This window comes from Vicugna pacos, chromosome 13 (genome assembly GCF_048564905.1).
Source record: "Vicugna pacos chromosome 13, VicPac4, whole genome shotgun sequence".
Classification (NCBI taxonomy): domain Eukaryota; kingdom Metazoa; phylum Chordata; class Mammalia; order Artiodactyla; family Camelidae; genus Vicugna; species Vicugna pacos.
This window is the reverse complement of record NC_132999.1, coordinates 38,100,950-38,122,531: the sequence shown is the minus strand read 5'-3', so window position 1 is coordinate 38,122,531 and position 21,582 is coordinate 38,100,950. Positions and strand designations below refer to the sequence as shown.

General features: G+C 36.4%; 1 protein-coding gene across 11 annotated transcripts in view; it reads right to left on the bottom strand.

Moving 5' to 3' along the window:
* The window catches only part of SCMH1 (Scm polycomb group protein homolog 1), a 142,784-nt gene that overhangs the window by 60,086 nt on the left and 61,116 nt on the right, over positions 1–21,582 (bottom strand). For all 11 annotated transcript variants that reach the window (XM_072974661.1, XM_072974654.1, XM_072974662.1 and 8 more), the window contains 2 exons: positions 11,011–11,099; positions 6,202–6,445 (listed from right to left, as the gene is read on the bottom strand). In XM_072974661.1, coding sequence (XP_072830762.1) covers positions 6,202–6,445; positions 11,011–11,099 — 333 coding nt within the window. The remainder of the gene's footprint in view (positions 1–6,201; positions 6,446–11,010; positions 11,100–21,582) is intronic.

Below are 21,582 nucleotides of genomic sequence, written 5' to 3'. Positions count from 1 at the left end.
GAAAATTGCTACCATTCTCAGGCATCTGTGGTTAGTGAAGGCAAGAGAAAGAACTGAGCAGAGCCAAGGGCCAGCTTAAGGAAGCTGGAAGAGAGGCATGGAACAGGTTTTTCTGTCCTTTAAGCAGCTATAATTAAATCAGTGAGAGAACCCAGATCCCCTGCTTCGTAACCTAGTGCCACTCATTTCATTTCCCCATATTCCTATTTCTATTTATGTACCATCAGCATACAATCAAGAGAAAACCAGTTCTGGGAGTACTAGCTCACTATACAAACCTCATCTCATAAATGCACGTATTTTTCCTGGCCAGAATACGAGCACTTAAGTGCCACTGTGTGCAGTTCTCTTTTCTTGGAGTGTCTAGACATGTAAATTCAGATACAATTAACAGAGAGGGGGCACCTACTCTGTGCTCCTTGGTTCTATGCATTTGCACACCCATTCTCTTCTCATTTCACTCACTCAGTCAACCTGGGAAGTATGTACTTCTCTTTAACCTCCACTGAGCCCAGCACTGCTAATGTGAAGCTGCTCTATAACTGTTGGGTAGATGGCTGAATGAAGGCCAGAGTTTTCAGATGTGATTAGGGTACAAGGTCAAAGCTGGAATAATGACAGAGATTGTGTGTGTGTGTGTGTGTGTGTGTGTGTGTGTGTGTGTAGGGAGGGAGGAAATGGTATATTAAGCTAAGGCAAAGTCCGGAACTAGTAAGTCTGAGAGAGTAAAAGGGAAAACAGTCAAAGAGCCAAGTGGCTATCCTCATTAAGGGCACCAAAGAATTGGTTCCATGTATAACAAAGATGCCCACACCTTTTCTGACATGGCTAGTGAACACCCTTCTCAGGAGACAAAAGGGGTACACTGGCTGCCAGAAGTTTCCTGTAGAGGGGACATTCTCCTGCTTGTTGTGACTTCGTAGAAAAAGAAGCTGGAAGGGCAGGGGGTAGTCCAGGTGCAGAGGTGCACTTGTGTTTGGTGACAGAGAGGTGGGTGAATATGGGTTCAAAGATGTGCCTTTCTGGAGATGAGGGCCCTTAACCACTCTTATTTTTGGCCACAAGGTTTCCAAAATTTAAAAACCAGAACATTAGTTTAAATGGCTGAAGAAAATCAGTCCATTAGTTGACCTACATGCTGAGATCTATAGGCTGGCCTTAGTTGTGTAATGTTTGCCTCTACCTAGTTTTTCCCTGTATAGTTTAGGATTACAATTTAACCAACCCACTTCCTGACCCAGAATCCCAAAATGATTACAGTATAGTTTCCTATATAATTTTACAACAGAGAGAGACCATATATCCATAAAGTACGGGAAACACTTATAAATGTTTCACAGACAAAAAGGAAGAGATACTCCAAAAGTTTTGTTTTTAAGTATCAAATTCTTACTCTCCAGTCAGATTCTGAAGTTTCCTCTTCATATGATGCCACAGGTAGAAAGGGTAACTGAAAGGGTAAAGGAGGCCTGGCTGACCATTTACCCCAACAGGTGTGCTCAAGGGCAGTGCATCCACTGGGCCCCCATATTTGTGTCAGCACAGAGAGCAGCCAGACAGTTACACTACATGAAGTCACAGGAGTCTGATGTATAATCCAGAATAACAATGTATTAATTTATAATAAAAATATAAATAAGAAGTAGCTTGGATCTCATTACATAGGAAGCTAAGCTATAATGTGAAACTAGCTTGCCCACCTGAAATCAGAGAAAGGGAGAGGGGAGTTAAGTGAATTACTATGATGACTAAAGGCCTAATTAATTAGCATTATAGTCATGCCAAGTGGACTGAACTCTATTTGGTTTTTTGAATTTAAAAAGTAAAACTTGACTCTGTTTTAGTTTTAAGTCACACACACACAAAATGATGGGCTTAAAAAAAAGCTTCTGTCTTTGTAACCAGTACCCCGGATTAGCTGCAAGCTTGGTATCTGCTGCCCTTCAGAGGTGGCTTGGCCCCAGGAGTTTAGGACTTAAAAAGGATAATACGGGCTTAGCAAAGGAGAAATAGCTAGCATGCAGAAGTCCCCTTAAAGAGGCAGAGCCCTATGTGGGTGGAGGGCAGGGCCAGGTGGTAGGTGAGCTGATGGATCTGGAATCAAGTAGAAGACAGTCACAGGAGTCACCTGTAACCTAGCCTCAAGGTCAAGAACCTGTACAGTGTACAGGGGTGGAAAGACACATAAGGATCACCTAGTTCAACCTCTCACTTTAGGAATGACTTGATCAAAAGCATAAAATCAGTCTGTGGCCCAGCTGGGACTAGCCTTCAGTTCAATTCTCTGATATTACATTGCACTGCTTCTTTCCTATTTCATATCAGGATCTGGAAGCCGAAATCCAGGATCTCCAATGAAGCTTTAAAGAAGAGCGAGCCCAAAGGAAAATAGGGAGGGTCTAGGGGAGACATGTGAGGGCAATATGACTCAAAGTGGTGGCCCTGAGAGCTGGCCCCACTAAAAGATCTCCATGGCCTCTAGATTCAGCCAACAACAGAACCAAGTCACTTAATCCTTTGAACTTGGCTTTTCTCATAAATAAAACATATCTGAAAATAATTATACCTACTTCAGAGTTACCAGGCAGATAAAATGAAATAACACGTGTAAAAGAACATCAAATGAATATTGGTACTTTTTCCTGCTTACTGTGAGCAAGAAGCAACTGTGTATTACTTGAATTTTTTAACATTTGCATGCTAATGCCCAGAAAATAGGAAAGAAGGAGGAGAGAGTACGATTTGAAAGAGAACAGGCTTACACACAGAGAACATCTTGTTTTGTGAAATGAATTGAGTAATCACATTTTTTCCACATGGTATCACTTGCTTCTTAGCCTGGACACTGAGACGGCCCAAATTCTGCTATTACTGAATATATTATAGACTACCAGGGTACGAAGTGGGGGAGGAGGAAGTTGTTGGAGAGAACATGTGGCTGCTGGCACGATGAACAAAGGACCTGGTCTGGAAATGCCAACTGGAAGAACTTTCTACCTTCTGAGCCTGGTCCTTCTAGTCATCTGTTAAAAGTCTAAGATCTCCAGAGACACACTGAAAAGGGGGGAAAGAGCCAGCAAACACCTCTGGAAGCATCAACCACATGGTGCATCATATTTCTTGTCAGCATGGTGTGCAGTCAGAAAAAATGCATGTCCAGCTATTTCTGGACACAAAGACTTTCAGCTCCTCTGGCTTTTGAGAACTGCCTAATTGCTCCAGGAGGTACATCAGTCAAAATAATGGGGTTCTCTAGGCAAGAAAATAATAAAATCAACCCACTAACTGAATATAGCTTGGAGTACCAAGGCTCACCTTGTTTCAGTCTCAAGTAAACAAAAATGACTCCACTATCACATCCAAGGCACTTCTCTTGCTACTTCCACAAAAATATTATCTCACAGAGTCTGCAGAGGGAGAGATTTCTCACACTAACCTCAGGGCATTTGTTTCTTGAAGCATATAGAGGAGTAGCACTTTCCTGAAGCAAGAAGTCTGTCCCTCCTCTCCCCCACAACAGCCCCATCTCAAGTTCTCTCCACTCAGTGCCACCAGCCTAATCCAAGCAACCCTCATCTCTTCCTTGTCCACAGTCACCACACATTCTCATAAAGCACAACCCATTCTCCATAAAGCAGCCCAACTGATGTTTCAAATACAGCTTTACTGACATAAAATTCACATACCATAAAATTCACCTTTTTAAGGGTACAATTCAGTGTTTTTAGTAGACTTAGAGGTGTGCAAACACCATCTCTGACTTTAGAACATATTCATCATCCCCAAAAGAAAACTCGTACCAATTAGCAGTGACTTCCCATTTCCCCTACCCACCCCGCCCAAGCCCCTAGAAACCACTAATCTACTACGTTATGGTGTGAATCAGTACTTCATTCTTCTTTATTGCCAAGTATTTCATACGGATAATAACATGTTTTATTTATCTATTCATCAGATGAACATTTGGGCTATTTCAACTTTTTGGCTATTACGAATAATGCTGCCATGAACATTCATGATACAGTTTAGTGTGGACATATGTTTTCCATTCTCTTGGGTATAAATCCACAAGTGGAATTGCTGGCTATGTTTAACATTTTCAGTAACTTCCACACTATTTCCAAAGTGGCTGCAGCATTTTACAATCTCACCAGCAGTGTGTGAGATTTCCAATTCCTCTACGTTCTCGTCAAAACTTGTTATTATCTGTCTTTTGATTATATCCATACCCATGGGTGTAAAGTGGTATCTCACTGTGGCTTTGATTTGCATTTCTCTAATGACTAATAATGCTGAGCATCTTTTCAAGTGCTTATTGGCCTTGTGTATATTTTCTTTGGAGAAGTGTCCATTCATACCCTTTGCCCATCTGTTAAACATGGTTATTTTTCTTTTTTATTGCTGAGTCATAAGTGTTCTTTTGTATTCTTGGATATAAATGCAAGTGATTTTTAAAAGAAAATCAGATTTTGTTACTTCCCTACATAGTACCCTCTAATGATTCCCTACTATGTTTAGAATAAAACCTAAATTCTCACTCTGGTTTACAAGGTCCTACGCAATTTTGCCACTTTCCACCTCACACAGTGCACTGCAGTCAGAGGAGTATTCTTTCTGCTCCTGAAACATAAGAAGTTCATTTATGTCTCAGTACCACTGTGTGTATGTCCCATTTGCCTGCTTGGAATTCTCTTTTCTTGGGTGGCTTCTTGTCATCAAATTCAAATATCACCTTTTCAGACAATTTTTCCCCAAAAGAAATTTTATCTAAAGAAGCTCCCCCTCCATAAAGAGGAACAAGGAAACCTTTGGGGATGATGGGGATGTTCATTACCTTGATTATGGTGATGATTTCATAGATGTACACACATGTCAAAACTTTTCTAGTGGTATACTTTAAATACGTACCATTTATTTCACTTCGATTATATTCAATAAAGCTTAAACAAATAACTCCCTTCACAATCACAACTTCACTGTCACTATCTTATATTTTATTTTCTTAGGAGAAACTGTCTATCTGAAATTACCTTGTTTATTTCTTGATTTAAATGTTTACCAATGATCTCATCCCTCTAGAACAGAAGTGCCATGAGGGCAGCTGATGAGTACTTTTCATCTTTGTAACTGCCCTATCCTCAGCTTGGCTCACAATTAAGTACTCAGTAAGTATTTGACTAATTGAATGCATGAATGTGACCAAGGTTTAGAAAAGAAACCCACAGGCAATAGGAAGGGTGACTTTCTATTCCCTCAGATTCACCAGCACTTTTAGGCTTGAGGGAATGAGATTCTTATTATTTATTTTCTTTATTAAGAGCTATCTCAAACTTTATCCTGGATGACCTCCAATATCATCATCATTAGAAACAGCACAGACTGTTCAATTACTCTGCAGCACTATTCCAGTACTTTATATAGGCTCTCCCACTAGTAGTGGTGATTTTAATAAAAATAGTATAATAAATAATAGTATGGCATATTGTAATATATTAAATGTAATTATAATAAAGATATTTTATAATAACTATAATAATACCAGCAGTAATACAATAATAAAAACATTTGTTTAGCATTTGGTATTTGCCAGATATCCATAAGCATTTTACCCATGTAATCTCATTTATTCCTCACAATAACTTTATGAAGTAGGTATTCTTTTACAGAAGAGGAATTTTGAGATTCAGAGAGGTGAACTAACTGCCCAAAGCCACACAGCTGGTAAAAAGTAGAGCTGGACCTCAAACCTAACTTCAAAGCTGATGCTTCTTCCGTTTTGTTACATTGCTTGTTAAGTATTTTTATACAATACAATGTTATTCCAGCTCATCTATAAGGCTCCTAAGACCTGAGGAAGATGTGCAGCACGTTAAGAATGATGCTACTCAAAAACTCTGAAACAGGCTAGGAATAAAACTAAGAAAGATGAGAAGCCAGTTGCCTGAGAATAAACCAGGATATTCAGAGCAAGGAATTTTTACTTTATCCCAAACTCCATGTCTAGGTTCATGTGACATTTACTTCTTACTGCTTCTGATTACTCTCGCATAGACCTTGGTTTTTACCTAAGTTGCTGGCCCTTGCTCCGCCTTTGCCTGCAAGTGAGGTTTATTGGTAAAGGTATGCTGACCATGAAAGACCTCGTAGTCTCCCTTACCAACTTGGGTCTCAACTTCAAGAGCTCACAGATGGGACCTTTACCTTTAGTGCCAGGCGGCTGCAGGTTGTCTCCAGTCAAGGAACACCAGCCCACAGGGAAGATGTCCCGGGAGTCGAAACGGCACCAGTAGTCAAAGGCCCCTCGCCACCCATCAAAAGTGACAAGCACCTCTGAGCCCCGCACCTCCCCAATAGTGGCTGGGCAAATGAAATGAGGGTTCTTCCTGTCCACAGCTTCTAGCTTCATTCCCATTTTGAAGAAGTTGTGGGAAGGCGATGGTGGTTCCTAGATGAGAAACATAAATACACAGACCTAGACGCAAAGAGAGAGGCTATGTATGCCAAAAGACTGCTACCTAATTTGGATGATTAAAAAGTGACTGCTGTGGAAGATTTATAATATAGCTTTAATATTCTTTTAAATAAATTTCAAAGTATACCAAAGTATTACACTTTGTTAATTCTAATACTTTGACAACTTTGCTTCAGATCTTTTTTTTTAAAGAAAAAAAAATATAACAGATAAGGTTGAATCCCCCTTTGTTTCCTTCCTCATGCATGTTTATATACTTTACTACATATGTACATACCATTTGCATGCTTTTAAATTTATATAAATATGATTATACTGAACATATCATTCTACAGTTTGCCTTTTTTGTTCAACATTATGTTTTTGAAACATATCCATGTTGATAAATTTAGCTCCAGTTTAACTGCTAATACATATAAACTCCATTATATGTATATATCATAATTTATTCATTCTCTTTTGACAGACATTAAAGTTGTTTTGAATTGTTTACTATTTCAAAAGAGTGTGAATAGCCATTCTTGCACTTGTTCCTCTGTAAACATGTAGGAGGATTTCTTTAGGGTGTATACCTAGGAGTAGAATTGCTGGGTTATAGGATAGATATATACACTTTCCACTTTATTAAATATCTGTAAATTGACCTCCAAAGCAGTTGTAACATGGTATACTCTCTCCAGTAGTGTAGATAGTTCTTGGGTGCTGGTCTGCAATGCAGTTGCATAGATAAAGTTTCCAAAAAAGTGTTTCACACTCTCCCTGGTCTTACTGTCTGATCCTGTACCAACAACCTAGTCTTATTAAACGGATATACGGCAGAAAAAGTTCCCTTGTTTTGTTACTCTTCAATACTGTTTTGGCTATTCTTCCTCCTTGATCTTTCTTATGAATTTTAGAATCAGCTTTTCAAGTTCCACAGAAAAACCCTATTTGTATTTTGACTGAAATCCCAATGGATTTATAATTTGGGAAAAAATAACCTTTGTATGTATGATATTGAGCCTTTCTATCCATGAATATGATAGTATTTTCCATTTGTTAAGTATTCTTTAATGTAGATTTCTTCTATATAAATTTTAACATTTCCCCTACAAATATTTTATGCTTTTTACTAATATTTTTCCATGCATATTATAACTGAATTGTTATCTTAAAGAGTATCTTTAAAATTTGCATTTTCAAATCACTTGTTGCTGTTAAATAGGAATGCAACTGATTTAATACTGAGTAGCTTATGCTGATTGATAAATCAGTTTTCTGTCTGCTTGATTTATCAGTTATTGAGCAATGTGTATTAAAATATCCTCTAGTGGTTGTAGATTTTCCAATTTTTCCATGTAATTCTGTCAAATTTTACTTTATCTACTTTGTGGCTATGTTTTTTAGGAGCATGTATATTTATAACTTTTATTTCCTTGGTGAACTACACTTTCTTATCATTAGATTGTGACCTCTTTAACACTTTTTAGCATCAAAGTATTCTTTGTCTAATTTCAGTATAGTCAACTCCAGCTTTATTTTGATAAAGGTTTGCCTGGTATATGTTTTATATTTTACTTCTGACATCTTTGTGTCATTTTAAGCAGTGTCTCTTGTAAGTAGCATATAGATAGATTTAGAAACAATCTAATCTATGTCTGACTAAACTGATAAGTTTAAGCTAATTTCTTGTGATAACCGATGTATTTAAACGTATTACAATAATCATATTGCCTACATTTCTATTTGACTTGATTTTTCAAGTTGTACTTTTAATTTCTTTTTTCTCCTTAACAACTAACTGAATTTTCTTCCTTCTCCCCTCTTCTGATGCTAACCATTATATAGTCTGTTAGTTGAGTCCCTTAAGATCATAGCTGTATAGTTAACATAATTAAGTCTAAAACTCATCTTTCTCTCTAATCCTAAACAATACCAGAGCCTTAGAATATTTAAACTACTCCTGAGTTAACAGGTATTTGATAATTTAGTTCCACATTATTATGCTGCCAAATGATCACTTTTGTTATCATAACTTATTTTTATAAGCAATGATGGATTAGTTTTATTCACATGTTAACCAATCTTTCTTCAGCACTACTTTTTGAATCTCATTCTTACTTTCTATGTTCAGTTATCGTCTTCCTGAAATGTACTCTTCAACTGTTCTTTCAGCAGATATATTAGTATCTGCTGTATTTGTTTGAAAATGTCTTGACTTTACATCCATTTTGAAATAACAGTATAACTAGATATAAAATTCTAGGTAGACAACTATTTTTTCTTAGTACTTTGAAGATATTATTCTATTATCTTTTGGCTTGTACTGCTGCAAGAAATGTGCTGTCAATTTATCCTTTCCCACTCTCCTTACACCAGAAACTGACCCAACATTATAAACTGACTATATTTCAATTAAAAAAAAAAAAGAAACGTGTTGTCAGTGTAACTGTAATCCTTTTGAAGATTCAGTCTGCATGGATGTGGAAGCTGTGGATATGGATGGCTGATTCTACTATGCCATTTTATATAAGGGAGTTGAACACGTGTGGATTTTGGTATCCAGGGGGCCCTGGAACCAGTCCCCCACAGGTACTGAGGATGACTGCATTACATGGTTACTTGCTCAGACCTCTTTTTTTGACTTTAGTTATACCATGATGTTTTAAGCATATATTTGTCTTTATTACACTGTGGAAAATTCTGTCATTATCTTTTCAAATATTGATTCTTTTTTATTCTTTCTAATTAATCTTTCTGGATTTCATGTTCAGTATATATTGGACCTTCAAAAACTATTCTCTCTTTGCCTCTTCTCTTTTAATATTTTCCGTCTTTTTTATGTCTCTGTGCTGCATTCTGGGGAAATTTATTACACATGTCTTTCAGTTAATTCTTCTCTATCTAGGTCTAAGTTGCTTATACATTTAGCAAATAATTTAAAATTTAATGGTTAAGTTTCATTTCGAGATGTTCAATTGGCTATTTTTCAAATTTGTCTTTTAAAAAATAGAGGTCTGTACTTTTCACATTTAAAAATTCCTTCCTTTCATTCTTTAATCATTTTCAAATACTTAATTTATAATTTCTATCTGATATTTCTATTATCTGAAAGTCCTTGAGGTTATAATCTGTTTATTGTGTCCACTGATGTCTCATCATGCTGGATTTGTTTAGTGAGTTTTGAGGGCTCTGTAATTCTAAACTGAACTGAACTAATCTTCAGTGGTACTTCATTTTGGGGACTTCTATGACATCTGGGTTGAAAACAACCAAACCCTCTAAAGAGGTTTTGGGTTTGCTTCTGCCAGGCACTCAGAAATATCCTCATACAACTTTGGAGTTCCTAGACAACACAGGCTCTGTCTCTAAACCCTCGACTTCGTGGGAAAAGACTGTTTTATCAAAAGAGATGACTCAATTACTACCCTTACCTGGAGCCCAGGCAAAGACTCTTTCTCACCAATGCGGCAGTCTTTTCATTTAAGGAGTAAACATTTGAGGCACCCAATCTGATTTTTTATGTGGCACCCCCAGGTCTATTTTTCTGCCATGCATAGGTCCAAGGCCTCATCTTCTATCCTACTGTGGCTGTTAAAAGACAAGGTCCTTGAAAGTGAAACTGGCAAAGCCCCTTAAGATGCCTACAGGTTCATTACACCTAACACTCTGGTTTTCCTTCTTCGTCTTCTTACTTTCTAGTAAACTCAGCAAAGCATTTGGAAGAAAATTTGTTGGTCTCCCGCCCTCCACCATTTTGACGTATTCTGCAGTGGAAGGGTGGCGAGTTGCCCAGTATGCTGTATTCTGGGAACCACGGTGCTTTCAGGGTTTAAACTTAAATGGAAGCACAGGCAATCCTAATTCAGTCCCCTTAACAGTAACTCTAACATCATTAAAGAACCAAGGGAGAGCAAAGTGATTGTCTCATCCCTTGGGAAACCAGGAAGAATGAATACAGGTTTTGGATCCCTGTTCCACCACTTACTAGTCATGTGATCTTGGGCAAGTTCCTTACTGAAAAGTATTTGTTTCCTTAACCATTAAATGGAAATAATAATTCTTGCTTCATAAAGTTAATTGTGGGTATTAAATTGGATAGTGTATATAAACTCCAAACATACTGTAGGTACTCAAAAAATACTCTTCTTCCTTTCTCTCTGTTTATGATATAGACCTTATAGAACCCCATGATCTGTAATAAGAATTCCTTTAGATTCACGTTACATTTTTATATGTTTTACTAATAAAAATGTTTAACTTAATTTTAACAACCTTGTGAGGTAGAGAGAATTCCACTTTATAATGAGGTCAAAACTTATTATTGGCAGAGCTGGGACCCAAAATCCAGAAATCCTAACTTACAGTCTAATATTTCTCTGGGGATAACTGCTGCTTCACAAAGTACTAAAAAAAGAAACCCTTCTGCTGAACTAGTTTCTGAGAAGGCATCCTCAGGCCATGAATATAATGTAGGCATCAGAGGCTCAATAGTTGAAAGAATGTAAGCATTTGACCTTAAGCAGTTTGGAGCTGGTGGTATCTGAGGGACACCGTACCTTGTGGAAAATCCTGATGGGAGCCATCTCTGCTCCATTGAGCGTCTTCAAAAGGAACATGGGCCAAGAGGAGGCATTCAGCCGAAATCCTGCAGCAAACATAATGGGCAACAAATAAAAAATAAGTCTCAAAGGGAACTGCTATATCAAGTTTTCCCTTTGGAATCCAGCTACTCCTGCCACAACCTATGCTGTGATACCTACAGAATCACAGACTGTTAGGAAAGGACTTAAAGGTTAAGTAGGAGAAATGCCTCATTAGACAGATGAGGAAATGAGGCACATAAGAGGGAATGTAACTTGCCCAAGGTAATGTTGCAAAGTAAGTAGTGGAGACAAGTCCCCAACCAAGTTTCCTGACACCAAGACAAGTATTATAGAACTTATATCATAAGGCCTGAAAAGCTTTTTTGAAAAATCCAAAATAGATGTGTGACAGGAATAACAAATACTTAAAAATGATCTAGACATTAGAGTGTGAAACGGGATATAATAATCTCTTAAGAAGAAATCAGAAATGTCTGATGAATCCAATATACCAATAAATCTTTTTGGTTTATCAATATAAACATACTCTCATTCTCTCTCACTCTCTCTCTGTCTCTCTCTCTCTCTCTCACACACACACACACACACACATACACACACACAGAGTACAAAATACTTTTTGATATTCATTTTCACTTAAACAACTAAGGATCAGGCATTGATGAAGAGACAAGGGATCATCTTATCCAAAAATATTCATTTTCCAAGAGTTAAAAAGAAGCCTACGGAGATTAATTATTCATTGTCATTTTGTAATCGTAAGTCAATAAGAATATACCATTTAATTAATAAATTGTTAAAATAAGATCAGTATCATATTTAAGACTTCCAATGAAAGCTCCAAGTGCTTCCTTCAATTTGGCTTCAACTCGTGATCTCGAGATACCAAAATCTAGTGCTTTTAATAGTCTCCCCACCTACCTCAGCTTTCCCATTCCTGACAAAGAACAGACAAGCTGCACCAAAGCTTCAGAGCTGCAAGCAGCAACAACAGCAGTGTCTGACGCTACTGAGTACTGCGCCACGTGCTAGATGATGTGCCAGATGCTTCCTGCTGACTAATTTAATCCTCAGGACAACCCAGTGAGGTAGAATTATCTTCATTTTACAGATGAGAAAAGAGGTATAAATTGCTAAAGATTTCAAGGTGAGCAAATGACAAAAATAGAATTGAAACCCAGGCAATCGGACTGTTGAGCTCACACTCTAAACCACTATGCTAAATTGTCAATGTGCGTGTAAAATGAAAAGGAAGAATCAGCTTTTGGGATTAAGCATTAATTATTAACTATAATTAAATTAAAGGGGAGGAGGTGAGAAGAGAGGAGACAATGGAAATAAGAAGAGAGGTACCATCCCATATGACTTAAACTTTTTGTCTCAAAGCTGGCTAGGCTAAGCCAAGTTTCCCAAGGTCAGGAGACTTCTTGGGACAGCTCGTTCACAGCAACAATGGAGATAACGTGTGGAAGTTCCTATCAAACTGCTACCACTCTCATTTTTGCTTGCCTAGCTTCTCTTCCTTTTGGGAAAAAACCCTCATACTCTAATTCTTTGTGATTCGGTGGGGATGTCTATCATTGGGTTCTCCTTACCTGGCCACGGAATGGAAAATAATGCCATTTAAGAGCATCTGATGCCCCTAGACTGGAAGTGTGTATATATGTTCCAAGTTGGGTCAACTGTTTTCTGAAATGTTGGAGAGAGTTTGTCTTCCTCTGAGATCATGGTTTTAAGGATGTTTGTAAAGTTGTAGATTTGGCTCTTCATGTCTGAAGAGCATAACTGAGAATAAAGCCAAGGTAGAGTAGGGGATGGGGAGAGACAGAGTATTTAAAACCCTGTGTCCAAAAAAATAAACAAGGACCTACTATATAGCACTGGGAACTATACTGAATATTTTTTAATACCCTATAACAGAAAAGAATCTGAAAAGGAATATATATATATACATATATTTGAAAAATTTTATATATATATGTGTATATATATATGTGCGTATACATATATATATATCTGAATCACTTTGCTGTACATCAGAAACTAACACAACATTGTAAATCAACTATACTTCAGTTATAAAAACAAAACCCAAAGAAACCCTATGTCCAGGTACATTCAACACCAGGTCTTAAACTTCTTGATCATATGAGTCAGTAATTCCTGCCTCCTCCTTTTTCCCTCTTCTAACCTGGTGTTAGTTGGGGTTTTACACTCATAGCCAAAGGACTCTTGACTACTATTCTACCTCTGACCATGGTAAAAAAAAATTTAATGAATAAATTTCTTCAGAAATTCAGGTCTGGTTTATGTGTGGGGAAAACAACTCTCCTTAGGTCAGGGAAGGGCTGAAGCCAAACCTAGAGCAGATTTGCTGTGAATGATTCACTACCCGTATGCATAAGGCAAAGCAAGGCACAACTCTTCTAGAGATATGCTCTCTGCACCTTCGTAAAAGAGAGGAGTAGGGAGGAATGACTGCACAATTAGAAAATTCAGCAACAAGGTCCTACTGTATAGCACAGGGAGCTATATTCAATACCTTGTAATGGCCTATAATGAAAAATGATATGAAAAGGAATATATATGTATAAATAAATCACTATGCTGTATGCCAGAAATTAATACATTGTAAATTGACTATAATTTCAAAAAGAAAGAAAGAAAGAAAGAAAGTGGTAGCAGATTCATGTCCCCAGTTCCCAACAACTAGAGCACCTCACCATGTAATTCCCAATTCAATTTTTTAGGAGTGGGGTTACTGAGGGGCTTCTATCTCATTTGGTACTTGAACTAAAAAACTTTAATAGTTCTTTGCTGAAATATCACCTCCTCAGAGAGGCACTCCTAGACTGCCCCACCTAAAATAGTCTCCTAAATCCTGCTCCCTTCTTATTATCCTTAGCTTTTATCACTGCCTGAATGTTTTCTTTTTTCCATGTGATGTGTATGTCTTTTCCAACTAGAATATAAGCTTCATGAGAGTTTTACTGAACAAAGGAAAAATCTCCACTTGTTATATGGGTGCCAGGAATTGATAAATGCTTCATCATGTTATCCCATTTAATCCTCACAAAAACCATGTGTGGCAGAGTTGATTAATGATTTCGTAAGTGAAACAACTGAAATTCAAAGTTTAAAGTCAAGGTAGAGCAACTTACTGTTGGCCACACAACTAAACCAGTAAGTGGCTGGGCTACTTTTATAAAGCCAGGTCTCTAACTCTAATCCCTGGCATGCTGCAAATGTTCTGTGCTTATGTAGGGCTTCTTTAAAAAATATTTATAAAGAACCAGTTATAAAGAACATCCAGATGCTCCTAAGACTGTGGGACTACTGAATAAGTTAGGGTTCAGCTATTTAAACTAACAGTCACCTGAGGAAGCTCTGGATTGCAATGTAGATCAGCAGGTGTAGAATCTAATCATAGTTAATGCCCTCCGGTGGCAGGTAACTGAACAGCACTCATACCAGGAACCACATGTAAGGGCCCAACTCCCTACTCCATTGTCTTATATAATAATTCTAAGCTTTCTGAAGTTATTAGACTCTATGGCTGTCAAGATGATTCCAAAATCATCTGCTCCTCTCGGAGGAGCTTTACATACACGTACATATACCTTATACAGATACGTGTACAGAAACATGCTACTAACACACTGTACAACCTTGGACAACTCATTTCCATTTCCCTGTTTCTGTATTTGTCAGAAGAAGACACTGAACTAAAGTAGTGCTTCCAAACTGAGGCTGGGTGAGTTATCTAAATTCCAACCCAAGAGTGAGAGAAATGAGAACTGGAACTGGAAGAGACATGCTGAACAAACTGTCCTCCCCGAGGAAGAAGTGAATGCTGAGCCTACTAGTATTTGCGGAGGGCTGTGAGGACTCCATTTGTTTTGCCAAGATTCTGTCACCACATTGCTGTTCCACTCCCACATACACATTTAAGCACAAGTTAATTTGGATTTATTTAATTGGGGGTGGGGGTTGTGACTAATTTTGAGATAGGTGTAGGTACAGATGGGTTTGGCATTACTCAATGTCAAGGGCCTTGCTGAGAGAAGAGTGAGTTCAACAAATATTTTTAAGATTATCTTTATAAAATGAGTATTTAAGATACCATGGTTAAAGTTCCTTCTTTCTAAAATCCCCCCACTCCACAAATTTCTATAAAGGGAACTCAAATTTCTGTAACCACAAAATGAGATACGGATCTTTTAAAATCCCTCTTTTCATTGACAGGCCCTGGAGGCTACTCAGCATATGAGAAGACTGATCAGTGCCAGGAACGTAAAAGGGTTCCTTCCAATTCAATGTCCCACAGAGACACCACATGTGACCAAGTTTGTCGAGTAGGCAGTTTGTACAGGGATCCTGACACAGCTGACTAGGGGCCTCACCAGAGGCAAGCGCTGCTCTAGACCAGGGACTTTCAAACTTGGACACCGAAATCCTCTGGGGAGCATTAAAGAATACATCAGTCCCACCTCCAGAAATGTACATTGAACTGATCTGAAGTAAGGCCTAGGGCATTGAAATTTTTTGGAGCTCCCTAGGTGATTCGAACTGGCAGCCATATTTGAGAATTAGTGATCCAGACAGCCCTTTTTATAAGGCATAATCTCAGTCTGAGCAAAGAACAGATCACTAAAACAAGAGGGTATGAGGAAAAGGCTGAGGCCACCTGAGAATCATTCTACTTTTTCACCTTTTTTCCCTGGAGGACTCTGCAAGGGAGTAATCAATGTTCTTATGTGAACAGAACACACGTACATATACACACGCACAAACCTCACAAGATTTTAATGGAGAAGAATGGCTCTTTACAGCAATGCTTCCCAAATATAGATCAACTGCGTTAGAGTCTCGGGAGAGCCATTTTACCATGCAGAATCCCAAGCCCCATTACCTAGAGATTCTGATTCAGCAACTCTGGGGAGAGGTCCAGAGGAGGCCTGGGGAACATGAACACACACACATATATATGTATAATTATGTACATAATTTATTTAAAACTTTTTATTCTGAAAAATTTTAAACCTAGAGAAAAGTAGCAAAAACAGTACATGAACAAACTACGTACCCTTCACCTAGGGTCAAGAACTAATAACACTTCACCACAGTTGCTTTCCATCTGTCTACACACACACTTTTTCCTCTGAACTATGTGAAAGAGATACTTCAGCTCTAAATACTTCAGTACATTTGTCCTCAGAACAAGGACATTCTCCTTTAAAAGTGCAATATTATCATACCTAAGAAACTTAATTAAAAATATTCTCAAATCTTCCCAAGTCTTTATAGCTGTTTAACTTTTAAAATACATCAAGAATTACATATTGCATTTGGTTGTCATGTTTCTTTGGTCTCCTTTAATCTAGAATAGTTCAATTGCCTTTTGTTTTTCATGAAATTGTTATTTTTGAAGAGCATGGGCTGTTTTACAGAATGTCCCACGATTTGGATTTTTTCTGATTGTTTCCTTATGATTACATTCACGCTAAACAGTTTTGACAAAAATACTACAAAGTGATGTTAAGCACTTCTTAACTTCATTACTTCAAGAGGTATGTAATGTCAGTTTGAGTCATTATTGATGATACTAAATTTGATCACCTGTTAAGGGATGACTGACAGATTTCTTCACTGTAATTTCCCTTTGTAATTAAATAGGTAATCAGTGGGGAGAAACTCTGAGACTATGTGAATATTCTATTTTCTAATGAGCTTTTTTTTCTAGCATTCACTGATTATCCTTGCCCGAATCCATTAAAATGGTGGTTGCAAAATGGTAATTTTCTATCATTCTTTATATTTATTAGCTGATACTCTGTAAAGAAGAATTTTCTCTGCAACTTTAATTTTTTGTATGTGTGTATCATTAGGGACCCATGAATTCTATTTACTGCTGTTCTTTTATTTTTATTATTCTTTCTGATAATCATATTGTTCCAGTTTTGGCTAGTCAGAGTCCCTTTAAGCTGGTTCTTATATCCTTTTGATATGTCCCCACTCATTCTTTAAGACTTCTTTACTTTCTGGCATAATAAGATGTTCCAGATTCACCTTACATTTTCTCTGTTGCTCAGTCTTAGATTAGCCATTGCTCCAAGAAGCCATGATTCCTTTTAGCGGAGAATGGAACTTAGAAATCAAAATCAAGGTGTGCTTATTGCTACTGAGGGGTCACTGTTTCCAGGACTTTTCAATACACAGAGCTTAGAATATACACATATATACATGTGTACATGTATATTCCAAGTGAATATTATTAATATGTATATATATATTCCAAGTAGATACATATTACATATTAGTATATTTATGTATATTTTAATGCATATTAACATACACTTATACATCTATTTTAAGAGTTCATAATGTACCTCCAATTCAAATACTACATTGAAAGGTTCTTCATCTCCCATTCCATATTTGTATCTTGATTTACTTATTTGCTCTATCTTCAATATATGCAGAATAGTTTCAGATTATTATGGCAAAACCACTAACATTCTTAAGAAAAAAATCAGAATTTCTTTGCAGTTCCATTTTTCTCTGAAATATGTCCCATTGAGGGTGTACTGTGAAGGTTCTGTGTTCAAGTTGTTGGAATTCTTTTTTCAAGGTGATTATGATATCCATTTGATAGAGTTCAGTTTATTTCTGTTTATAGTCAATTTTAGGATATGCTTTCTTTTTTTGTTTAATTTTATATATTAAGTAAAATATTTATATAATTCAAAAGTCAATAGAATATAAAATAGTATTCTCAGAGAATATTCTCATTTCCCACTCTATTCCCAGACACTCCCAATAGAATAGACAACCTTTTCATTATTTTCTGGTTTAACAGTCCTATGTTTCTTTTTATAAAATTAAGTGTATAAAACACATATAAGTTCATGTATATTATATATGTGTGCATACACACATATTTTCCCTTTTCTCAAATGTAAATGGCATTCAGTACACTCACATCATTGTGTAATCATTACCACCATCCATCTCCAGAATGTTTTCATCTTCCCCAAGAAAAACTCTGCCCATTAAGCAATTAACTCCTCATTCCTCCCTCCCCTCACCCAGCTCCCTGCAACCACCATTCTATTTTCTGCCTCTATGAATCTGCCTGTATTAGATACCTTGTATAAGTGGAATCATACAGTATTTGTCCTTTTGTGACTGGCTTATTTCATTCAGCATAATATCTTCAAGGTTCATCCACATTGTTACGTGTCAGAATCTCCTTCCTTTTTAAAGCTGAATACTATTCTATTGTATGTATGTCCTACATTCTGTTTACCCATTCTCTGTCAATGAACATGGGTTGTTTTGACCTTTGGCTATTGTGAATAATACTGCTAAACATAAATATCTCCTTGAGTCCCTGCTTTCTATTCTTTTACTCATATACCCCAAAGTGGAATTGCTAGGTCATACAGTAATTTTATTTTTAATTTTTTGAGGGAATACCATATTGTTTTCCATAGTGGCTGTACCATTTTACATTCCCAATACACAACAGTACACATGGGTTCCAATTTCTCCACATCCTCAACAACACTTGTTATTTTCTATTTAACAGCCATCCTAATGGGTATGAAGTATTATTTCATTTTGATTTGCATTTCCCTAAATGATTAGCGATGTTGAATACCTTTTCAGGTGCTTATTTGCCATTTGTATATCTTCTTAAGAGAAATGTCTATTCAAGTCCTTTATCTATTTTCCAATCAGGTTTTTTATTTGTTGTTGTTGAATTGAAGGAGTTTTAAACAACATTCTTGACATTAATCCCTTACCAGATAAGTGATTTGCAAATATTTTCTCCCATTCCACGAGTTTCCTTTTTACTCTGTTGACAGTGTCCTTTGATAAATGAAATTAAAAAATTTTGATGCAGTCAAATTGAACTATTTTTTCCTTCTGTTGGCTATGCTTTTGGTGTCATATCCAAGAAATCACTGCCAATTTCAATGTCATAAAACTTTTCCTCTATGTTTTCTTCTAAGAGTTTTATAGTTTTAGCTCCTACATTTAGGCCATTGATCCATTTTGAGTTAATTGCTGTATAATGGTGTAACGAAAAGGTCCAACTTCATTCTTTTGCATGTGGATACCCAGTTTTCCCAATACTGTTTTGTTGAATCGGATATGTGATTTTGAAAAAAATAACAGCTTTATTGAGAGGTAACTCACAGACCATTAAACTTACATGATTCAGTGGTTTTTAGAGTTGTGCAAAGATCATTCTAATTTCAGAACATTTTCATCACTCCTCCAAAAAGAAACCACATATCTATTAGCTGCTACTCCCCATTCTCTCTTCATCCCAATGCCTGGAAACCACTAAGCTCCTTTCTGCCTCTTTGGATTTGCCTATTTCCTCCCATTTTATAGGCTGTCTTTTGACAGTGTCTTTGGAAGCACAAAAGTTTTTCATTTCAATGAATTTTTAAATCCATCTATCTAGTTTTCCTTCTGTTGTTTGTGCTTTTGGTGTCATATCTAAGAAACCACTGCCTAATCCAAAGTCATGATGATTTACCCCCATGTTGTCTTCTAAAAATTTTATAGTTTTAGCTTTTACATTTGGGTCTATTATCCACTTGGATTTAATTTCTGTATATCATGTGGAGGTGGGGTCCAACTTCATTCACTTGTATGTAGACATCCACCTGATCCATGCCAGCTGCTAAAAACACTGAATTACCTTGGCACCTCTGTTGAAAATCAACTAAGCATAAATGTATGGGTTTATTTCTGGACTCTCACATCTACTCCTCTTATCTAAAATAAGTCTGTATTTATTTTATGCCAGTACCCACAGTGTTGCTCTGTAGTAAGTTTTGAAACTGAGAAGTGTTGAGTCCTCAGTGGTGTGCTGATTTTTGTCAAAGTTCATATAACTTTCTTCCTAAGCTATTTTAATATGGTGGATCCCATTAATGATTTTTCTAAAGTTAAATCTTTTCATTCCAAGAAAAAAAAACCTACTCTGCCTTGATAAATTATTGTTTTAAATATGTTGAATTCTAATTCCCAATATTTTATTTAGGATTTTTATAACAATATTCATCATCAGATTCTGTGTGTGTGTAAAACAGGTTTGCGTATCAAAGTTCTACCTGCTTCCAAAAAAGAATTTGAGTATTTCCTACCTTTTTGGTGATCTAGAAGTGCACCGCCTGGTACAGTAGCCAACAACCGCACAGGCTTTCTAACTTTAAATAACAATTAAAATTAAGTAAAATTAAAAATTCAGTTCTTTAGTTGCAGTAGCCACATTTCAAGTGCTTTACAGCCACATGTGGCTGGTGACTACCATACTGAACAACAAAGATATGAAACATTTACATCATCGCAGAAAGTTCTGTTGGGTATCACTGACCTATAACAACTTAAGTAGAATTTAGATTATCTGGTCTTCAAGGTTCTGTAGGACTTCCCTGTAAAATAATCTGCTTGTACTACTTTGTTGTAGTTGCTTTGAAAACTTTTATGTTTTCCATATGTCTGTTTAGACACTATAATGCTACTAGAGTCAATTTTGACAAGTAGTATTTTCCTATTTCACCTAGCTTTTCTAGTTTATTTACAGAGTTATTCCCCTCTTGTCATTTCTACTTTTGTATTATCTGTGCTTATTCCTTTTATTCTCTTTATTAGGGTAACTAGTGGTTTGTGTGTTTTGTTGATCTTTTCTCCAAAGAACCAGTATTTTTATTTACTGCTTTTCTATCCTCTACCTCATTAATCTCTCTTTTATCTTTATTTTTTCTTCTTTTGTGTTCTCTTTAGATTGTAACTTTTCCTGGCTTTTTGAATTTAAAATTAAAATTCCTAATTTTTATCATTTTATTTTTATTTATGTCAGTGTTTAAGGCTATAAATTTTCTTCCAACCACTGCTTTAATTGTGTCTCAAAATTCTGATGTGATGTTTATTATTATCATGTTTTAGGAATTTTGAAATTTTGGTTTATATTTCTCTTTTTCAAATGAAAGTTGTTTAAAAAGTTTTAAATTTCAAGGTGGAAGGGCATTTACCAGGGTATAAAGTTTCACACACACACACACATGCACATACGCACACAACCTACCTTACTTATTAAAGTCTTCAACACCTTTACTTTCTGTCTGCTTGGCCTGTCTTATCTTGAAAGAGGTGTGTTAAATCTCCTATTAATGTGTTTGCCTATGTCTCCTTGCATCTACATAATTTCTATTTGGTGAATTCTACCATGTCTAATATCAGAACTGCTATTATACTGTTTGACATTCCTTTATATATCCCCGATCATCCTTTTTCTTTTAGCCTTTCTGACTCTTTTCTTTAGGTATGTCTCCTGTATACAGTATAAAGTTGGATTAGACTTTTGAGCACCAATTTGAAATTTTTTTAATAGGTGAGTTAAAACCATTTATATTTATTAACATAAATTACACATTTGGTTTCAACTCTGTCACATTACGTTTTATTTACTGTTTCTCATATTTAGTTCATCTCTTTCTCTGT